The sequence below is a fragment of the Bombina bombina genome, chromosome 6 (genome assembly GCF_027579735.1).
Source record: "Bombina bombina isolate aBomBom1 chromosome 6, aBomBom1.pri, whole genome shotgun sequence".
NCBI lineage: Eukaryota > Metazoa > Chordata > Amphibia > Anura > Bombinatoridae > Bombina > Bombina bombina.
In genome coordinates, this window is record NC_069504.1 from 324,201,099 (window position 1) to 324,221,629 (window position 20,531).

Genomic DNA, 20,531 nt, shown 5'->3' on the forward strand with positions numbered 1-20,531 from the left:
TATATTTTTTTTTTGCTCGAGTGCAAACTTAGCTAGAATCAACCATTTACAGCGGATCGGTTAGCGCGTGTATTACAAGTTGAAATTAAAATGTTTGCGCACAAGCGACACTCAATGCACACTAACTTCGACTTTTGCAACCACGTTAACTTCTTCCCCCCAAAACATTTTTTCACACTTGCTAACCTGATATACATAAGACCAACTGTGCTAACCTTTAGGTAGTTATGAATATTTTACATTCCAATGTTCTTCAAATAGAAGAAAATATTCTATTTAGTTTTAAATAGATATTTATATATCTAATATACGGCAAGATTACGAGTTTTGCGTTATGAGTAAAAAAAGCAGCGTTATGGGTTATAACGCTGCTTTTTCACTATCGCTGCTATTACGAGTCTTGTAGGTACAGCTGTCCCACACTTTTTTGACCTTAACGCAAATTAACTTACGCAATTTGCGTAAAGTCTTTTTTCAATGGGACTTCCATAGCGCTGATATTATAAGCTTTTTCTGGGAGGCCAAAAAGTGAGCGGTACAGCCTATCCCGCGAGATTCGTAACGCATTCTAAAGTCAGTAGTTATGAGTTTTACACTACAAAGCTGAAGCATAAAACTCATAACTAAAGTGCTAAAAAGTACACTAACAACCATCAACTATCTATTAACCCCTAAACCAAGGCCCTCTCGCATCACAAACACTAAAATAAAATTATTAACCCCTAATCTGCCGCCCCTAACATCGCCGCCACCTATCTACATTTATTAACCCTAATCTGAAGCTCCGGATATCGCCGCCACTATAATAAACATGTTAACCCCTAAACCGCCGCACTCCCGCATCGCAAATACTAGTTAAATATTATTAACCCTTAATCTGTCACCCCTAACATCGGCGCCACCTACCTACATTTATTAACCCCTAATCTGCCGCATTCAACGTCGCCGCAACTATACTAAATTTATTAACCCCTAAACCTAAGTCAAACCCTAACGCCCCCTAATTTAAATATAATTAAAATAAATCTAAATAAAACCTACTATTAATAACTAAATAATTCCTATTTAAAACTAAATACTTACCTGTAAAATAAACCATAAGCTAGCTACAATATAACTAATAGTTACATTGTATCTAGCTTAGGGTTTATATTTATTTTAACTAGGTAGAATAGTTATTAAATAGTTATTAACTATTTACTAACTACCTAGCTAAAATAAATACAATATCTGTAAAATAAAACCTAACCTGTCTTACACTAACACCTAACCTTACATTACAATTAAATAAATTACATAAATTAAATACAATTACCTAAATTACAAAAAGAAACACTAAATTACACAAAATAAAAAAATAAATTAGAAGATATTTAAACTAATTACACCTAATCTAATAGCCCTATCAAAATAAAAAAGCCCCCCAAAATAAAAAAACCCTAACAAAAAACCCCCCAACAGTAAAACCCACCACCCACACAACCAACCCCCCAAATAAAAACCTAACTAAAAAAACCTAAGCTCCCTAAGCTGAAAAGGGCATTTGGATGGGCATTGCCCTTAAAAGGGCATTTAGCTCTTTTTCAATTGCCCAAACCCTAATCTAAAACTAAAACCCACCCAATAAACCCTTAAAAAAACCTAACACTAACCCCCGAAGATCCACTTACAGTTTTGAAGAACCGACATCCATCCTCATCCAGCCGGCAAAGTCCTCATCCAAGTGGCAAGAAGTCCTCAACGAAACCGGGAGAAGTCTTCATCCAAGCCGGCCAAAGTGGCCCTCCAGATGGGCAGAAGTCTTCATCCAGATGGCATCTTCTATCTTCATCCATCCGGAGCAGAGCTGCTCCATCTTCAAGACATCCGGCGTGGAGCATCCTCTTCAATTAAAGTCTTCTTCCCAAATGAAGGTTCCTTTAAATGACGTCATTCAAGATGGCGTCCCTTGAATTCCGATTGGCTGATAGAATTCTATCAGCCAATCGGAATTAAAGGTGAAAAAATCCTATTGGCTGATGCAATCAGCCAATAGGATTGAGCTTCAATCCTATTGGCTAATCAAATCAGCCAATAGGATTGAGCTCACATTCTATTGGCTGATTGGTACAGCCAATAGAATGCAAACTCAATCCTATTGGCTGATTGCATCACCCAATAGGATTTTTTCACCTTTAATTCTGATTGACTGATAGAATTCTACCAGCCAATCGTAATTCAAGGGACGCCATCTTGAAAGATGTCATTTAAAGGAACCTTCATTCGGGAAGAAGACTTTGATTGAAGAGGATGCTCCACGCCGGATGTCTTGAAGATGGAGCCGCTCCGCTCCGGATGGATGAAGATAGAAGATGCCGCCTGGATGAAGACTTCTGCCCGTCTGGAGGACCACTTCTGCCGGCTTGGATGAAGACTTCTCCCGGCTTCGTTGAGGACTTCTTGCCGCTTCGGTGAGGACTTCTCCTGGCTGGATGAAGATGGATGTCGGGTCTTCAAAACTGTAAGTGGATCTTTAGGGGTTAGTGTTAGGCTTTTTTAAGGGTTTATTGGGTGGGTTTTAGTTTTAGATTAGGGTTTGGGCAATTGAAAAAGAGCTAAATCCCCTTTTAAGGGCAATGCCCATCCAAATGCCCTTTTCAGGGCAATGGGGAGCTTAGGTTTTTCTAGTTAGGATTTTATTTTAGGGGTTGGTTGTGTGGGTGGTGAGTTTTACTGTTGGGGGGGTTGTTTGTATTTTTTTTTTTTTTACAGGTAAAAGAGCTGATTTCTTTGGGGCAATGCCCCACAAAAGGCCCTTTTAAGGGCCATTGGTAGTTTAGTTTAGGCTAGGGTTTTTTTATGGGGGGGGGGGGCTTTTTTATTTTGATAGGGCTCATAAATTAGGTTTAATTAGTTTAAGTATCTGATAATTATTTTTTATTTTGTGTAATTTAGTGTTTTTTTTGTAATTTAGGTAATTGTATTTAATTTAGGTAATTTATTTAATTGTAGTGTAAGGTTAGGTGTTAGTGTAAGACAGGTTAGGTTTTATTTTACAGGTAAATTTGTATTTATTTTAGCTAGGTAGTTAGTAAATAGTTAATAACTATTTACTAACTATTCTACCTAATTAAAATAAATACAAACTTACCTGTAAAATAAAAATTAACCCTAAGCTAGCTACAATGTAACTATTAGTTATATTGTAGCTAGCTTAGGGTTTATTTTACAGGTAAGTATTTAGTTTTAAATATGAATTATTTAGGTAATAATAGGAATTTTTATTTAGATTTCTTTTAATTATATTTAAGTTAGGGGGTGTTAGGGTTAGGGTTAGATTTAGGTTTAGGGGTTAATAACTTTAGTATAATGGCGGTGACATGGGGGGGCAGATTAGGGGTTAATAAATGTAGGTAGGGGGCGGCGATGTTAGGGGCAGCAGATTAGGGGTTAATAATATTTAACTAGTGTTTGCGATGCGGGAGTTTAGGAGTTAATATATTTATTATAGTGGCGGCGATGTCCGGAGCGGCAGATTAGGGGTTAATAAATGTAGGTAGGTTGCAGCGACATTGGGGGCGGGAGATTAGGGGTTAATACATATAATGTAGATGTTGGGGGCAGCAGATTAGGGGTTCATAAGTATAATGTAGGTGTCGGCAATGTCGGGAGTGGCAGATTAGGGGTTAATAAGTATAATGTAGGTGTCGGCGATGTCGGGACGGCAGATTAGGGTTAATAAGTGTAAGAATAAAGGTGTTTAGACTCAGGGTTCATGTTAGGGTGTTAGGTGTAAACATAAATTTCGTTTCCCCATAGGAATCAATGGGGCTGCGTTATGGAGCTTTACGCTGCTTTTTTGCAGGTGTTAGACTTTTTTCAGCCAGCTCTCCCCATTGATGTCTATGGGTAAATTGTGCACGAGCACGTAAAACTAGCTCACCGCTGACTTAAGCAGCGCTGGTATTGGAGTGCGGTATGGAGCTCTACGCTCACTTCTTGCCTGCTAACGCCGGGTTTATGAAAACCTGTAATACCAGCGCTGTAGGAAAGTGAGCGGTGACAATAACGTGCAAGTTAGCACCGCACCCCTCTTACCGCAAAACTCGTAATCTAGCCGATAGTTTACACATGTGTATATATGTGTTTATATGTGTAGATATGTGTGTAGCAAGATAGATAGATAGATAGATAGATAGATAGATAGATAGATAGATAGATAGATAGATAGATAGATATAAACATAAATACATATGTATACACACACATATATATATATATATACATACATATGTATATGTTTATATATATATATACTGTGTATATATATATATATATATATATATATATATATATATCAATTCAAACACCTTGTCATTTACCTTGTAACTTTTAAAAAAAAATATTTATCGGAATATTTTTTATGAGATGGTGTATATATGATTGTATGTTAATTTTATATGTATATATGTAGTGTTTAATGCAATTTTTTATTTAGTCCTAACCCTTTACGGGAGGTCTTCAGTCTTGCAAACTGGACGAGCCCTCAGTAAAACATATTAAAAATATTAAAATGTATCAAAAAGGATTTTTCATGTTTAAATGTATTTGTATCAGAAAGTGTATAAATGAGTGTAATAGTTTATTTTAAAGTACTTATGTTTTGTTTGTAAAACATATTTTTTAACCCATCCATTTTACGCCAGGATGATCAAAAATTTTGTCTGAGCTTAAGCGCAATCATTTACTTTCAACTTGTAATATGCGCGCTACTTAGTGCATTTGGGATATTGCTTATAGCGCATTGTGCTAACAATAGCCAGCCACTTGCAATCTACTCCTATATGTGGTTAGGAAAATATGTTACTGTAACATTTATACAACTCCAAAATCTTATATGCAATGATCAAAAAATGTAATTAACTTGTATGCATATATGTCGGTGTGCATGTATATATTAACAACATTTATTATTTTACTGCCTGTGTGCAATAATATTTTTTTTGTAGAGAATATAAATAAATAAGAGCTTATGAACCTAGCTGTCCTTGCAGTACATTAACATTCTTCTCACCATGCTTTGCCTATACAAATTTAACAAGATGAAAGTTTGATGCATATGAAGAATCTTAGGACATAGTGGTTACCTTAGCAACCTTGTCATAGACTTCAATGGCCCTGACCCAGCTACAAAGCCCTTCACAAGCTGAAGAGACATTCTTAATGACAGCTGGCTGGAACTCAGTATTGCTGATAAAATCTCTTCTTATCTGGGCAATAGCCTTTGGAGGAATATTATCTTTATCAAATTCCTAGGAAACAAAATAGAAATAATTAAAAACATATTAAGGATATAATATTTTTTATGCAAAGGTCTATCATAATTGTAACAATTATACAAAACAAAAATAAAACAATTATTAATATATAAGGTACATATTCATTTTTCAAAAATGGAACTGAAATTATGAAGAAAAAATGAAAAAAAAAAAACTTTTTCTAACTTTGACCCCCAAAATCTGTTACAACCACCAAAAACACCCATGCTAAATAGTTTCTAAATTTTATCTTGAGTCTAGAAATACCCAGTGTTTACATGTTTTTTATAGGGCAATATGTAAAAGTAGCACTTTGCTATTTCCAAACCATTTTTATTTTTCAAAATTAGCAATAGATACATTGTAACACTGACATCTGTCAGGAATCTCTGAATAACCCTTCACATGTATATCTATTTTTAGTAGACAACCCAAAGTATTGATCTAGGCTCATTTTGGTATATTTCATGGCACCACTTCACCACCAAATGCGATCAAATAAAAAAAAAATAGTTAACTTTCCACAAACTTTAGGTTTCTCACTGAAATTATATAACAGCTTGTGAAATTATAGCACAAATGGTTGTAAATGCTTCTCTGGGATCACCTTTGTTCAGAAATAGAAGACATCTATGGCTTTGGTATTACTTTTTGGTCATTAGAAGGCCGCTAAATGCCGCTGCGCACCACACTTGTATTATGCCCAGCAGTGAAGAGGTTAATTAGGTAGCTTGTAGGGTTAGCTTTAGTGTAGTGTAGTGTAGTAGACAGCCCAAAATATTGGTCTAGGCCCATTTTGGTATATTTCATGCCACCATTACACCGCCAAATGCGATCAAATAAAAACAATCGTTAACTTTTTAACTAACTTTAGGTTTCTCACTGAAATTATTTACAAACAGCTTGTGCGATTATGGCACAAATGGTTGTAAATGCTTTTCTGCGATCCTCTTTGTTCAGAAACAGCAGACATATATGGCTTTGGCATTGCTTTTTGGTAATTAGAAGGCAGCTAAATGTCGCTGCACACCACACTTGTATTATGTCCAGCAGTAAAGGGATTAGTTAGGTAGCTTGTAGGGTTAATTTTAGCTTAAGTGTAGAGATCAGCCTCCCACCTGACACATCCCATCCGCTGATCCCTCCCTGACCCCTCTCAAACAGATCTCTTCCCTCCCCCACCCCACAATTATCACTGCCATCTTAAGTTCTGTTATATATTTTTTAAAAAATATATAAATAGTTTCTGCAGTGTACGTTCCTCCCTAACCCCCCAACCACCACAATCCCCCCAAACAGCTCTCTTAAGCTCCCCCCTCTTCCTATTTGTAGCCATCTTAGGTACTGGCAGCTGTCTGCCAGTACCCAGTTTCTAATCAAATTTGCTCACTTTTTTTTATAACTCAATTTTTTCCATAGTGTAGCTGCCCCCCTCAATATCCTCCCTCCTCCCCTCCCAGATCCCTTTCCCTAACAATTATTCCCCCTCCCTCTCCCTCCTTCCCTTAGACATGTTTAGCGGTCATGCGTGCGCTCCCGGAACAGCAGCTGGAACTGCTCCAGTGATGGGCCGCCCACCCTCCTCCCTGCTATGACTCCCACCCACCAACGATCGGCACCATCGCTGGCCGATGTAGAGAGGGCCACAGAGTGTCTCTCTCAGCATCCGTGGGTAAAAAAAAGGGTATTGCAGGATGCCTCAATATCGAGGCATCACTGCAATACCCTGAAAGCTTCTGGAAGCGATCAGGATCACTTCCAGCGCTTGAAACCCCAGAGGATGTGCCAGGCACGTCCTTGGTTGTTAACAATCATTTTTTGTAGGACTTGCCTGGCACGTCCTTAGTCGTTAAAGGTATATGAAAGCCAAAATCTTTCTTTCATGATTCAGATAGAGAATACAATTTTAAAACAGTTTCCAATTTACACTGATTATCAAATTTGCTTTGATCTTTTGTAATTCTATGCAATAGAGGAAACAACTATCACCAAGTCAAAATTAATCTTATTTGCAATTGGACAGGTTTGCAATTGGCACTTATGATGCGTGAGATCAAGGCATGTCAATCACCATAAACAAGCGTTTATCGGGTTGATTGATCTTGCCACTACTGAGATGGCAGAAGGCAAAAGAAGCAGTTTCTTCTTCTAAAATTGTGACTATCCCTAAATTAAGGATGGAAGCACATAGCACTGTCCTCAGAGTTCAAAACTATTAACTGTTTATGCTTTGGAACAAAACGATATCTAGTTGAGAAACACTTGCAGTGACCAGTTTCAAAAGCCAAACATTTGTTTTGATATAAACTACTGTAAAATAGTGCATCAAACCTCTAGCAATGTGTTTATAGGTCTAACTCATACTAACAATTTCATCAAACAGCATGTGTAAAATAAAAACTATGCTAGTTGGATACTGTATTAGAAGCGCGACACATATTGGGAGGTGAAGACTAATAGTACTAACTACTAATAAATTATTATTATTATTTATTTATAAAATGCCAACAAATTCCACAGCACTGAATTTGTGTTGTCAATAAAACTTGAATGAAGAATAGTTTTCAATTTTTCTTGCTTGAATATATTGCTACCTATTCCTCTTAATAACGAGTAATTAATTTTGTTGTCAGACAAATGATCTTGAATAATGATACTACATACCTGCCTACCTCAAAGCTCTTATTTTTAAGAAAGGATGTATTATGTTAATTATTTGTGACCCTTTAAACAAGTGTTTGTCTGATTGTTTACTGTATTTGAGGGACAATTATAATGATTTGGGCTTGTAGTTCCCTCGCATCTGTCAGAGACTTGATTAACTATGTTGTTAACTACTGAATATTCACAAGAAGCTAAAAGTTTCATAAAACGGATGAGAGACAGTGGTATTCTAGACGAGTGATCAGGAGGTTTAGAGAGGAAGTTGACTACTGAGACATCTAGTATGCATTCATGTTAAGTAAAGACCCCCAAATAAAGGGGTTACTTTTGTGACAGACTTCAGTGCACAGTATTCTGAGATTTGTAGAATTTTGCGCAAACATTTCTCTTTATTAACAGAAGATGATACATTTGAAGAGGTATCATCTAAGGTTTTAGGTGCTCTTATTGATGGTATAAGACCATTGGAAATGCAAATCAAGCAACCCCTCACCACTCCTGATTAACTCACAGAGGGATGTTTAGATATGGACACAATTGTAGATCTTGGGATTTTGTCAGGGCCACCGATTGTTTCATATCTGTGGTTACTCAGGAATCTTTCCAGATTGCCAGCTGCCTGAGAAGGGCATTTGTCATGCATTGCCATGAAGTAATCACAGATCTTTTGATCAAACATTAAAAAAAGTATATTTAAAAATTATTAATCTAAAAAACCCTATCCTAAAAAAATACCCTGAAAAAAGCATTAGTGATTAAGCTCTTTTGCAAAATAGCCTTTTCAGTATAGGGTTTTTTAGATTAATTAAAATAAGAGCCCAACAAATTCCCTTTTCAGGGCAATTTTTAGAGTTTTTAGGTTTTAGTTTTATTATATGGTTTTTGTGGGGGCTTTTATTTAAAAGGAGTTTTAGTATAGGATTTTTATTTTTGTAATGCTAGAGTTTTTTATTTTTTGTAATATAGGGGGGATCAGCTGTTAGGAGGTTAGGGAATATTTTGCAATTGGTAGTTGTGGCACTTAGGGGGTAATTTGCGATGAAGATTGTGGCAGTTAGGGGGTTAATAGGTTATGGGGTATTTTGTGATAAGGAGTTTGTGGCGGCTAGGGGTTAGTTTGCAATGGGTTAATAGAGTAGGGGTTATTGCAATAGGATGTGTGGTGGTTTAAGACTTAAAGGGACAGTCTAGTCAAAATTAAACTTTCATGATTCAGATAGGGCATGCAATTATAAACAACTTTCCAATTTACTTTTATCATCAAATTTGCTTTGTTCTCTTAGTATTCTTTATTGAAAGCTAAACCTAGGTAGGTTTATATGCTAATTCCTAAGCCCTTAAAGGCCGCCTCTTATTTCAGTGCATTTTGACAGCTTTTTTACAGCTAGACAGCACTAGTTCATGTGTGCCATATAGATAATAGTGTGCTCACTCCCGAGGAGTTACCTAGGAGTCAGCATTGATTGGCTAAAATGCATGTCTGTCAAAATAACCTAGATAAGGGTGGGCTTTAAGAGGCTTAAAGGGACATGAAACCCATAATTTTTCTTTCATGATTCAGATAGAGAATACAATTTTAAACAACTTTCCAATTTACTTATATTATTTTATTTGATTCCTTCTCTTGTTATCCTTTGCTGAAAGGTTTATATAGGCAAGTTGAGGAGCAGCAGAGAACCTAGATTCTAGCTGCTGATTGGTGGCTGCATATATATACCGATTGTCATTGGATCACCCATGTGTTCAGTTAGAAACCATTAGTGCATTGCTGCTCCTTCAACAAATGATACCAAGATAATGAAACAAATTAGATAATAGAAGAAAATTAGAAAGTGGTTTAAAATTGTATTCTCTATCTGAATCACGAAAGAAAAGTTTGGGTTTCATGTCCCTTTAAATACAAGATAATCACAGAGGTAAACAGTATGTTAATATAATCATGTTGGTTATGCAAAACTGGTGAGTGGGGAATAAAGGGATTATATATCTTTTTAAACAATATTCTGGACTGTCCCTTTAATAGTGTAGGGAGTTTATAGCGGTGGGATGTGTGGGGGTTTAAGGTTTAATGATGTAAGGAGTTTATAGCTGTAGGGTGTGTAGTGGTTTAAGGGTTATTAGTGTAGGAAATTTATTGCAGGTGGGGATGTGGTAGTTTAGAGGTCAGAGTCGCCATCAGGGGGTGACAGGGGTGACTACAGTAAGGGGCCCAGCCAGGATAAGGGGCCCCGGGCCCACTGTGTACATAGCAAGTTATTTTTTTTCAATTTTTGATTTATATTTTAAAAGCCGGGCCTGGTAATGCCGATGACGTCACTCGCACAAGCCCCGCCCACCCACGACCAGAGACTCTGGCGGACTGTCACTCCATGTTTAATTTTTTTCTGTTCAGCTGGTTTACTGCCATTTCTGATGTGTGGCGGGAAATCAAACTCTGTCCCAGGACCATGACAGGAAGGCTGCTTCCTCGGCAGTAAGGTTGATTGGTTAGGGGGCGGGGAGAAGGGGCGGGACGCAGTTGACACAGTCAGAGCCTCAGCCTGGAGACTGGATGGAAGGTAAGGAGCCGGACCGGTAACCAACCGGTAATGTTATATAACTTAGGGGAGTGAGGAGCCGAGTAGCAAGCAGTATTTTTTTGCGGATTTTATGGGAGGTTTGTTAATGTGCATATTTGCTTTATCATAATAAAGTAGTTTGCAGTAGCACACGCATTGGTATTTCTGCACTGTGAATTATTTTTATACCTGTGTAAACTTTACGAAACTTCCACTGCAACTGATGCAGCAGCTAGTAACAAAAGTTCAGACAAACAGTAGATGCCACTATGCCAGTTTTGGCGGCACCCAGCATTACAGTGGAAGGTGTGGTATTTACCCCAGGGGACCCCCAAACCAGTGGTATTTATTTTGTTTGGTGCACACGGTAGGAGATTTGTGGACAGCCAGGTCATGGCACTTTGTGCTTTTCTGAATGTGCTGTGCATCATGTAATCTGAAATCTGTTTCTTGTTGTTGTTTTTTTTGGCCCCACTGAGGGGGGGGGGGTCGCTGTGGGGGGGCTGGGGCCCCTGAAAACTGGCTGAGTCAGGGGCCCCAAAATATCTGGTGGCAGCCCTTTTAGGGGTTAATAGTGTAGCGGGTAGTTTGCCATGGGGGTGTGGCGATTTAGGGGTTATTAGAGTAGAGGGCTTATTGCGATGGGGTTAATGTGCAAGTGTAGGTGTTTTTTAAACATCGCTGCTCCATTGAATTCAGTGGGGTTACTGTGATATTGTACACACAACATCCTCTAGTTAAAATTTTGTACACAATGGGTTTTATGCAAGCACAACATTTTTACTTTCAACTTTTAATACCAGCGATGTTAATGCTCTAGTGGGAGTGGTAATTACAGCTCCACTTGTAATTTTGTCCTTTGTTGGAAAAAAAATTATTTAAACCTTTGTGTGCAGTATCAGTTAATATTTTTCAGGTAGTGCATCACACTAGCTACATATTTATATTGCAGTGGGGGCATTACTGTTGGGGGGGGTATATATATATATATATATATATCCTCTCCAAGAACACAGGCACTCACTGGTCTTATAAAAGGTAATCCTTTATTCAATCCATTAAAACGATTATAATACCATGACGTTTCGGCACACCATTGTGCCTTTATCAAATGTAACAAAAATATTAAAAGCTTCATACCAAACCTACCCCAATTCACCACCTAAATACTAATGGAGTACATCACATGCCGCCAGTTCCCCCGTGTGTGAAATCGGCGTCTGACGTCATCAGGGAGCGCTAAGCTGTGCGCCCTGTGAGATCGTGGATCCGACGTTGCTATGGCAACATGTAAACAATACACGTTTTTTTCGGCGGCTATGTAGTAAACCAATAGATGTATTTGCATATCGAGTGTGACACTGCATACACATATTTAACGGAGATCCCCATACTTATTATTTGAAGGGGCAAAATACCGCAAATTTCCAACCTAAGGGACAAAAAATGTATAAATCGGCGCAACACTCCAGGCAAATAACACTAAAAACAAAGAGCATAAAAAACATAGTGCATAAAAAACAATAAAAGGAGCATCTATACAACATTGTGTCCATATCACAATAAGTGAAAAAGACCAAAAGAGCATTTAATGTCATAAAGACAGTAAACAGTGTTAATTTATATATAGAGTGAAATACTAGCTTACAGTCATGCCTACTAGTAATATGGTAGAAACATAGGAACAATATGTGAGAATTGTTTATTTGTCCTATTATGAGACCCATATGCTACTGCAGGAAGGATAAATATACTCTGATTATATTACAAGAACAGTAATTATCTAGTAGAAGGGGCTAAAGTCCAGCGAGGTATTGAGGCCATACGGGGAGATGGTATTCAGCCTGTAGATCCACTTGGTTTCACATTGTAGTAGAAGATTCCCTCTATCACCTCCTCTCAGGAGTGGGGGTACATGGTCTATAAGCATCGTGCGTAGACTGGAAACCGCATGTTTATGTTGAATGCAATGCTTAGCTACTGGTTGTTCTGATTCACCAGTGCGTAGGGCCTCACGTATCGCACATCAGTGATTTGCCATGCGCTCACGGAAAGTTGTTACTGTTTTGCCGATATAGACACTGGAACATGGGCAAATGATCATGTATACTACATATATGCTGGTGCAAGTAAGGCGATGCCTAATGTCGAATCTTTTGTTGCTGTGAGGGTGCTGAAAGGAATTGCCCCTAAGCATACCATTGCAGGTCACACAACCTGAACAGGGAAAACAGCCCATCTTCGTGGGTTTAAGCCAGGTATCCTTTTTGTAATTTCTTATTGGATCTGATTTAACCAGTATATACCTTAGGTTATTTGCTCTTCAGTATGCTATTCTGGGGGCAGCAGCCCTCCCAAATGGTAGTGTGGGATCACTACCTACCACTGGCCAATGTCTCCGGACCGCCTCAGTGAGGTGTCTCGAATCTGGTGTATATGTAGTGACCATGTTGATATGATCAGGGTCTGACTTGGTTATCCTTTGCCATTTTCCCAGCTTAGTAGGATCCATAAGGGCATCCCGTGCCTTCTTGACCATCTCTCTAGTATAGCCTCTCTCCACTAATTTAGCATCCATTTCTTCCAGTTGTTGATGTAGCATAGGTAACTCACTATTGTTCCTAATGACACGAGTGAGTTGGGAGGTGACAATCCCTTTCTTTTGATTCAGAGGGTGAAAACTCCTCGCATCCAACAAGGAATTGCGGTCAGTTGGTTTGGTGTAAAGAGAGGTACCAAACCGAGTGATACCCTCTGCATCAACTTTGAAGATGTTAAGATCCAAAAAATGTACAGATACTATACTGTATTCCAACTTAAACCTGATTGGACTAGCCATGGTATTCAAATGTGACACCCACTCAAGTAATGCTGGTTCACCACCTCTCCACACCAAGAACACATCATCGATGTAGCGTGTGTAATACATGATGTTACTATTGTCATGTGGCCGCATCAGAATACGCTCATACCACGCCATGTAGAGATTTGCATAAGTGGGTGCCACATTTGAACCCATGGCTGTACCTGCGATTTGCAAAAAATAATCATTTTCAAATTTAAAATAGTTCTTCTCAAGACAATGTGTTAACATTTCGCAAAGGAACTCAATGGGTGGACCACTGTAAAAAGCATTGCCCGTCACCATGGACCTGACAGCCTCCACACCCTCAAGATGAGGTATCACAGTGTAAAGGCTGTCCACGTCCATGGTGACAAGCAAATCATCAACACTTAAATCAACATATTATTTGAGAATACGGATCATATCTGGGGAATCCTTTAAATAGGATTCAGTATGCTTAACAACATGCTGAAGGTGCGAGTCAATGTATATGGCCAAACTGGAGAGAATTGAGCCTCTGGCAGACACAATCGGTCTGCCAGGTGGATTTTGTAAGGTTTTGTGCACCTTTGGCAGTAAGTAGAGTGCAGGTACCTTTGGATAATCAGTGATAAGAAATGTCAACTCTTGTTCACTGAGTATGCCTGCCTCAAGGCTATACTGTAGAAATCTATCGATAACCCTTTTGTATGTTGATGTAGGGTTACCAGATAATTTCTTGTAAGTTTGGCTGTCTCTTAACTGTCTAAGTGCCTCTTTTTGTATTCTATGTAATTTAAAATGACAACAGATCCCCCCTTATCCGCAGGGCGGATAATGATGGATGTGTCATTTTTCAGGTCCGTAAGTGCCTGTGCTTCGGATTTACTCAAGTTGGAATATATCTTTTGTTGGGGTATTTATCATGGCTAAGAGCCCGTGTGTATCCTCTGATGGAGTTATGTGTATTTGCAGGTTCAAAGGTAGACTTCTTCTTGAATGGAGTGGGGACATATGTATCATTTCTAAAATGATCTCTTAGTTTCAGCTGCCTTTGTAACTTATGTACATCCACCAGCATATCAAAAGAATCAGTTTTGGGGGTCGGTATAAATGATAGCCCTCGATTTAGCAGGGATATTTCCGCTTCACTCAAATGTCTGCTACTAAGATTAAATATAATATAAATTTTTTCTTTGCTAGTTGTTTTTTTGTGCCCCCCCTTCTGATCTTTCTTCCCTCTCTTCTCTTCTTATAGTGGGAATAGTTGGTGGTTTTGCTGCCGAACGTGTCGCCACTCCTAAAAAAGATTGGGGGTGTTCGCTATTGCTGGTATTACCCTGACTAGGGGTGGTACCCTCCGGGCCTGAGGACTCTCCTCCACTACTATCAACTATACTCAATGTATTTCTAGGGCGCAGATTACGTCGCCGTTTATTCTGTACAGTGTCATCTTTGCCATGTAGCCATTTATATACACGTTTCTCTCTATAATCAGTTTCAACACTGTTAAGTTTCTTATTTTTGAATGCAATAAGGTCACTACGGTACATACTGACTAGACCTTCCAGTTTGGTAACCCAATCCTGACTCTTATCCTCCAGCAAGATGTGCATACTGTGCATACAGCCAAACTTACAAGAAATTATCTGGTAACCCTACATCAACATACAAAAGGGTTATTGATAAATTTCTACAGGATGGCCTTGAGGCAGGCATACTCAGTGAACAAGAGTTGACATTTCTTATCACTGATTATCCAAAGGTACCTGCACTCTACTTACTGCCAAAGGTGCACAAAACCTTACACAATCCACCTGGCAGACCGATTGTGTCTGCCAGAGGCTCAATTCTATCCAGTTTGGCCATATACATTGACTCGCACCTTCAGCATGTTGTTAAGCATACTGAATCATATTTAAAGGATTCCCCAGATATGATCCGTATTCTCAAAGAATATGTTGATTTAAGTGTTGATGATTTGCTTGTCACCATGGACGTGGACAGCCTTTACACTGTGATACCTCATCTTGAGGGTGTGGAGGCTGTCAGGTCCATGGTGACGGGCAATGCTTTTTACAGTGGTCCACCCATTGAGTTCCTTTGCGAAATGTTAACACATTGTCTTGAGAAGAACTATTTTAAATTTGAAAATGATTATTTTTTGCAAATCGCAGGTACAGCCATGGGTTCAAATGTGGCACCCACTTATGCGAATCTCTACATGGCGTGGTATGAGCGTACTCTGATGCGGCCACATGACAATAGTAACATCATGTATTACACACGCTACATCGATGATGTGTTCTTGGTGTGGAGAGGTGGTGAACCAGCATTACTTGAGTGGGTGTCACATTTGAATACCATGGCTAGTCCAATCAGGTTTAAGTTGGAATACAGTATAGTATCTGTACATTTTTTGGATCTTAACATCTTCAAAGTTGATGCAGAGGGTATCACTCGGTTTGGTACCTCTCTTTACACCAAACCAACTGACCGCAATTCCTTGTTGGATGCGAGGAGTTTTCACCCTCTGCATCAAAAGAAAGGGATTGTCACCTCCCAACTCACTCGTGTCATTAGGAACAATAGTGAGTTACCTATGCTACATCAACAACTGGAAGAAATGGATGCTAATTTAGTGGAGAGAGGCTATACTAGAGAGATGGTCAAGAAGGCACGGGATGACCTTATGGATCCTACTAAGCTGGGAAAATGGCAAAGGACAACCAAGTCAGACCCTGATCGTATCAACATGGTCACTACATATACACCAGATTCGAGACACCTCACTGAGGCGGTCCGGAGACATTGGCCAGTGGTAGGTAGTGATCCCACACTACCATTTGGGAGGGCTGCTGCCCCCAGAATAGCACACCGAAGAGCAAATAACCTAATGGATATACTGGTTAAATCAGATCCAATAAGAAATTACAAAAAGGATACCTGGCTTAAACCCACGAAGATGGGCTGTTTTCCCTGTTCAGGTTGTGTGACCTGCAATGGTTTGCTTAGGGGCAATTCCTTTCAGCACCCTCACAGCAACAAAAGATTCGACATTAGTCATCGCCTTACTTGCACCAGCATATATGTAGTATACATGATCATTTGCCCATGTTCCAGTGTCTATATCGGCAATACGGTAACAACTTTCCGTGAGTGCATGGCAAATCACCGATGTGCGATACGTGAGGCCCTATGCACTGGTGAATCAGAACAACCAGTAGCTAGGCATTGCATTCAACATAAACATGCGGTTTCCAGTCTATGCACGATGCTTATAGACCATGTACCCCTACTCCCGAGAGGAGGTGATAGAGGGAATCTTCTACTACAATGTGAAACCAAGTGGATCTACAGGCTGAATACCATCTCCCCGTATGGCCTCAATACCTCGCTGGACTTTAGCCCCTTCTACTAGATAATTACTGTTCTTGTAATATAATCAGAGTATATTTATCCTTCCTGCAGTAGCATATGGGTCTCATAATAGGACAAATAAACAATTCTCACATATTGTTCCTATGTTTCTACCATATTACTAGTAGGCATGACTGTAAGCTAGTATTTCACTCTATATATAAATTAACACTGTTTACTGTCTTTATGACATTAAATGCTCTTTTGGTCTTTTTCACTTATTGTGATATGGACACAATGTTGTATAGATGCTCCTTTTATTGTTTTTTATGCACTATGTTTTTTATGCACTTTGTTTTTAGTGTTATTTGCCTGGAGTGTTGCGCCGATTTATACATTTTTTGTCCCTTAGGTTGGAAATTTGCGGTATTTTGCCTCTTCAAATAGTATGGGGATCTCCGTTAAATATGTGTATGCGGTGTCACACTCGATATGCAAATACATCTATTGGTTTACTACATAGCCGCCGAAAAACTGTGTATTGTTTACATGTTGCCATAGCAACGTCGGATCCACAATCCAACAGCTTAGCGCTCCCTGATGACGTCAGACGCCGATTTCACACACGGGGAACTGGCGGCATGTGATGTACTCCATTAGTATTTAGGTGGTGAATTGGGGTAGGTTTGGTATGAAGCTTTTAATATTTTTGTTACATTTGATAAAGGCACAATGGTGTGCCGAAACGTCATGGTATTATAATCGTTTTAATGGATTGAATAAAGGATTACCTTTTATAAGACCAGTGAGTGCCTGTGTTCTTGGAAAGGATACAAATTGGTTTGCAGTGCACCTTGGCAGTTGAATTGGCGTAAGATTGTGCTGTCCTTTATCTGGACTGTATATATATATATATATATATAAATATATATATATATATCCAAACAATTTCCAGTTCAGCCCACCAAGAGACAGTAGCCTGGGTGCAAATATATGTAGCATATGTAACAGAAGCAAATGCACTCTCAGGACTTCCACAAAATTCTTTAGTGGAACGTTTTCGGGGTTCACAACCCCTTCATGATTAACGGGTTGTGAACCCGAAAATGTTCCAATAAAGAATTTTGTGGAAGTCCTGAGAGTGCATTTGCTTCTGTTACATATATGTATATATATATATATATATATATATATATATATATATATATATATATATATATATATATATATATATATATTATAATACTTGTATCCATCATCTAATTGAAACAATATTTTTTTAATTGCAGTGGTGGCACTGTGGCTATCTAGGAGTTTTCTACAGGCTCTCTACAGCACCATAGTAATTACCTTTTCCTTTGGGTGTAAAATATTTAACAACAATAATTAATAAGAATCATTACTCAGTAGTTGGCTACATTGCACAGTGCACTTTTGTTGCCTTTACTATTACTAGTGTACTATCGGTATTACATATATCATAGTATTTTGCACCCCTCATCTGAATTAAACCCTATTTTGTTATTGCAGTGTGGGCACCATGGATACTTGGCAGTTTGCTAAAGGCTCTCTATAGCACCATAGTAGTTATGTAGCATACATTTTCCTTTGGACATAAAATGTATAACAACAACATAAATTAATAATACTCATTCTTGTTGGCTGGCTATATTGCACCTGGTGCATGCCTGTTGCCTACACTGCTAATAGTATACCATATACCAATATACTATGTGGAGCAGGTTCACATAAGCAAGCCTGCAGCCATATATTTAAGAAGCAGAAACCACTTATATTTCCTCCCCACCAACTCAAAGGTGTTGAGATGAATCATCTTGACACTTGTTCAGGTGATTGACATTCCCTGCTTTAGCGCAATTGGTTGCGCTGGAGCAGCGAGCAGGATTGCACAAGAATCCTCTTGTGCCATATTAAATTTTGCAAGTGGTGACTGAAAGCAGACAGATTAACTACTTGCCAACCTGTAGTAAATCTAGCCTTATCAGTATAACATATATAGTAGCATGGTATACCCCTCATCTAATTGAAACTATATTTATTATTACATAGGGGGGCCATGGATACCTGGCAGTTTGCTACAGGCTCTCTACAGCACTATAGTAATTACATAGCTTTTGAGTGTAAAATATATAGAATTAATAACCATCATTTCTCAGTGGCTGGCAATACTGCACACAGTGCACATCTGTTGCCGGTACGGTCACTAGTGTACTATCAGTATTTCATATATGGTAGTATGATTTACCCCTCATCTAACTTAAACCATATTTGTTATTGCAGTGGGGGAACTGTGGATACATGGCAGTTTGCTAAAGGCTCTCTACAGCACCATAGTAATTAGGTAGCATACTTTTTCATTTGGGTGTAAAATATATAACAACAATATAAACAATAATTTCTCAGCGGCTGGCTATATTGAAAACAGTGCATGTCTATTGTATATACTGTTACTAGTATACTATCAGAATTGCATATATTGTAGCACAAGGTACCCCTCATCTAATTTAACCTAAATTTATTATTGCAATGGGGGCACCAATGGCTCCAGTCAGTTTGCTATAGGCTCTCTACAGCACCATAGTAGCCTAACTATAACAACAATAAAAATATCTCAGTGGCTGGCTATATTGCACACAGTGCATGTTTGTTGCCTATACTGTTACTAGTATACTATCTGTATTACATATACCGTAGTACAGTGAAACCATTATTTAATTGAAATTATATTTTTTATTGGAGTGAGGGCAACAACAAAAAAACAAAAACAACTAGTAGCTAATTATCGGCTAGATTTAGAGTTCTGCGGCCAAAGGGGTGCGTTAGCTACGCGTGCTTTTTTCCCCCCGCACCTTTTAAACAATGCTGGTATTTAGAGTTGTCTGAAGGGCTGCGTTAGGCTCCAAAAAGGGAGCGTACAGGCATATTTACCGCCACTTCAACTCTAAATACCAGTGGTGCTTACGGACGCGGCCAGCTTCAAAAACGTGCTTGTGCACGATTCCCCCATAGGAAACAATGGGGCAGTTTGAGCTGAAAAAAAACCTAACACCTGCAAAAAAGCAGCGTTCAGCTCCTAACGCTGCCCCATTGTTTCCTATGAAGAAACACTTCCTATGTCTGCACCTAACACCCTAACATGAACCCCGAGTCTAAACACCCCTAACCTTACACTTATTAACCCCTAATCTGCCACCCCCGCTATCGCTGACCCCTGCATATTATTTTTAACCCCTAATCTGCCGCTCCGTACACCGCCGCAACCTACGTTATCCCTATGTACCCCTAATCTGCTGCCCCTAACACAGCCGACCCCTATATTATATTTATTAACCCCTAATCTGCCGCCCCCAACGTCGCCGCCACCTACCTACAATTATTAACCCCTAATCTGCTGACCGGACCTCACCGCTACTCTAATAAATGTATTAACCCCTAAAGCTAAGTCGAACCCTAACACTAACACCCCCCTAAGTTAAATATCATTTTATTCTAACGAAATAAAATAATTCTTATTAAATAAATTATTCCTATTTAAAAATAAATACTTACCTGTAAAATAAACCCTAATATAGCTACAATATAAATAATAATTATATTGTAGCTATTTTAGGATTTATATTTATTTTACAGGCAACTTTGTATTTATTTTAACCAGGTACAATAGCTATTAAATAGTTAATAACTATTTAATAGTTACCTAGTTAAAATAATTACAAAATTACCTGTAAAATAAATCCTAACCTAAGTTACAATTAAACCTAACACTACACTATCAATAAATTAATTAAATAAACTATCTACAATTAT

General features: G+C 38.5%; 1 protein-coding gene across 1 annotated transcript in view; it reads right to left on the minus strand.

Annotated features, from left to right (window-relative positions):
• Window positions 1-20,531, minus strand: part of LOC128664413 (dynein axonemal heavy chain 3-like) — a 2,586,207-nt gene that overhangs the window by 503,694 nt on the left and 2,061,982 nt on the right. Inside the window, exon 59 of the mRNA XM_053719244.1 lies at window positions 5,127-5,291. Within this exon, the coding sequence (XP_053575219.1) occupies window positions 5,127-5,291 (165 nt within the window). The remainder of the gene's footprint in view (window positions 1-5,126; window positions 5,292-20,531) is intronic.